The sequence below is a fragment of the Pteropus alecto genome, unplaced genomic scaffold (assembly GCF_000325575.1).
Source record: "Pteropus alecto unplaced genomic scaffold, ASM32557v1 scaffold51, whole genome shotgun sequence".
NCBI classification, from domain to species: Eukaryota; Metazoa; Chordata; class Mammalia; order Chiroptera; family Pteropodidae; genus Pteropus; species Pteropus alecto.
Window position 1 is genome coordinate 2,499,864 of NW_006431922.1, and position 3,090 is coordinate 2,502,953.

General features: G+C 32.5%; 1 protein-coding gene and 1 non-coding gene across 13 annotated transcripts in view; one reads left to right on the forward strand and one right to left on the reverse strand.

Moving 5' to 3' along the window:
• RAD54B (RAD54 homolog B) overlaps window positions 1-3,090 on the reverse strand; it is a 180,009-nt gene that overhangs the window by 143,094 nt on the left and 33,825 nt on the right. For 2 of the 12 annotated variants that reach the window (XM_015585488.2, XM_025043340.1), the window contains one exon: window positions 1,436-1,481. The exons of 8 other annotated variants lie outside the window; for them this stretch is intronic. Coding sequence is in view for 1 of the 4 variants with exons in the window: in XM_006906819.3 (XP_006906881.1) it covers window positions 1,432-1,481 (50 nt within the window). In the remaining 3 variants the exon portion in view is untranslated. Of the gene's footprint in view, window positions 1-1,431; window positions 1,482-2,485; window positions 2,586-3,090 lie in introns of those variants that run through there. 2 more of the 12 variants (XM_025043339.1, XM_006906819.3) reach the window with 2 other exon arrangements.
• On the forward strand, window positions 2,528-2,630 carry LOC112475535. Its single transcript, XR_003044744.1, has one exon. It is a non-coding gene; the product is annotated as a U6 spliceosomal RNA (small nuclear RNA).

Sequence of the window (3,090 nt, forward strand, 5' to 3'; positions counted from 1 at the left end):
GTTAATACGATTATATAATTTTCAGGTGTACATTATAATTTGACATCTGTATATTCTGTTGTGTTTACCACCCAAAGTCCAGTTTAAGAAATCTTTTTCAAAATAAGACATTAAAAATGAATGTCATTTACATTCATTACAGCCAAAATACATAATAGCTCCAAAAAAATATCTTATTTTGCTGGACAAAAAAGGGAGGGAGGGTGGAGGTAACTGATACAATCACCCTAATTTTATAAGCTCGCAATCTTTAAAAACAATTTTGATGAAATAAACACTTCCAATTTTTTAACACAGAGGACATCTGAGTGGATTTTTACTTCTACAGAAGAGCAAGGGGGAAAATTACAGAGAAACGAAACTCCGTGCTGGTCCTTGCTCTGCCATAAATAGCTTTGTTACATCAAGTAAGTCACTGAGTTCTCCCTGAACTTCAGTTTCATTACCTTCTAAACTGAAGAGGTGGGAAAAAGTGATCTCCAAATACCTATCATCTCTAAAATCATCGGACTTTCTCCTTCAAAAAATGAAAGCATAAAAATCAATGTCATACAGACAAAATGCTACTATTACGCTAGTATTGCTTCTAAATTAGACTGACTTAAAAATCTTGAACTATAGATTTCAAAGCTTTAATTTAAAAAGTTGAAGATTCAGGACTTTGAAAGAATATTTATGTATGTAATATCTTAAATCAAAATAAAACATCTTTTGTAAGGCCAATAATAAAGACTTCTTAGAAAAAATTTCAGAGGGAAGACAAAAATAACTGCATCAACCAATGAATAAATTTTAATGTATTTCAAAAGAAATTAAAAAATTAGAAAATAATGTCAAAAAGATTTTTTCATAATAAGAGATAAACATTTTTTAAGCATATGTATTCTGCTTATTCCCAAATGAAAGTAATTTGGCCAAAATTAAAATTATCAAATTGCGAGACTGAAAAAACATCTTAGAAACTATTACATTCAGGCAGATCATGCCGTAAGCGAATTGCTTTCAGCTTCTCCACTTCAATTTTTGTTCTCAGCAGCTCTTCTTCTAGTTGCTGCCTTCTCTTCAATCCATCCCTCTTCTCCTGAACATATAATCCAAAATTTTTTTGATTTTCTAAAATCATCTGATGCTCCTCTTTCAGCATTTGCAGAATCTGAGGATCATACCCTAATTGTGACCTAAAGTGTCCTCCATTCTCATGTTGAAAAAAATCATCTCTCCTTGGTATAGAAGATGGAGACGATGTCATTCTCATATCAACAGAGGAAAGTGATGGCGACACAGATCTTTCCATAACATGAACTAATTCATGTTCTTCTCTTTGCTCTAAAGTATAACTCTGTTGAGAATTTAAAACCAGTGGAGGAGGGGGCTTAATGTCTTCTTCTTGCTTCACCTCTACTGTAATAGCAACTGGATGGTGATCCAACATTACCTGTAGTGAACTGGTACCAGCCTGTGCTTCCTCATCCAAGTTTGCACTATAGCACACAAAAAAGCATTATAAAATGTAAATCAAATGAAAACAAGAATATATACCATAATTTCATGTTTAATATACATTAAATTATCAAGTTTTAAAAATATAAAGAAAATAATGAAACAAAAAAATATTTAATCCTTGGAATAACAGATGAAAAGTGACTAAGTTTAGAATTTTAATAATATATGCATATAGCTCTCTCTCATCCTTAACTTTAAAATCAGGCTCTAAAAAGGACAAGAAATTACAAATACTACACAAGGCCAAGGAGGTAAATAAAATAGAACAGCCATTTTTAATGCTCTCAGACACCAATTGTTCCTACAAGCCTGATGTTCCTTAATGGTAGAGAGGGCCATTTAATGCATTCTGGGCCTTGCTATCCTCATACCTTAGCCCTCAATCTGCTTTTGCTCTCCTGGACTGATCTAAAAATCACCAAGGTCCAAGATTTTTAGAAGGACAACAGAAGGCCATCTATGGGAAGTAATAATTTCAGTATTTGTCAAAAAAAAAAAAAAATCAAGATTTTGTATGGCTTTCAATATGCCTGATCATCAGGGTTATCTTAACATCCAATTTTGGATGCAATGGTGTTTATTTTAGTCTTACCTATCCTAAACCACATGACTCAGTTGCCCTTTCAACCACTGGTCAGGTAACGTTCACAGGCCAAGCATGTATATCCACCATTGTATCCCCGGCACCTAGAATAACACTGTACTGTCTACCACCATGTCACCCTGAACTGTCTGGATCCTGTCTGATCTCGGAAGCTAAGCAGGGTCCGGCCTGGTTAGTACTTGGATGGGAGACCACCTAGGAAGACCAGGTACTGTAGGTGTTAAAAAAACAAAACAAAACTGTACTACCTAGTAGCTGCTCCTCATATGTTGATTAAAGAAAATGGTCATTTTAATGCAATGTTTTTAAATGGCCTATATACATCTATTGAAAGTTTATTAAATTTATATGTAATTTCCATAAAATAAGCATTCCTACCAGAGGCTTCTACAGTTTTAGCATAATTTAAATTTTGACAGCGTTCTTCCGCAGCACATATACTGAAATTGGAATGATACGAAGAAAATGAGTGTGGCCCCTGCACAAAGATAACACATAAATTCATGAAACATTCCATATTTTTAAAATATATTTGTGAAAAAATTACATGTAACTCTAAGTTTTACTCCTAACGTAAGTATGGTTGGGAAAGTATTCTATTTTTATACTTGCAAGTGTGGAGAACAAAATGGTTCTTTAAAAATGAAGAAATATATATCCGATCTGTATTTTATGTGCAACAGAATTATCTTGCCATGCGTTTTGTGTGTATGTGTATGTGTGTGTGTGTGTGTGTGTGTGTATTCACAAGGTGATATCTGTATGTAAAACGATAATGGCAAAGTAAGTAAAAAAGCTTTTCAAATTAAAAAAAATCTTTGTAATAACTATTTGTTATGACATAAATACAATGTAGCTTAAAATTCTGTTTTTTAAAAAATAATTTCATGTGTAACATGAAGCTGTTAATTAAGAACATATAATTTTGTTTCTTGAGAATTTTTATTTTATTTTTACTTCTGTCTAACTCAAAAATAAAAGTT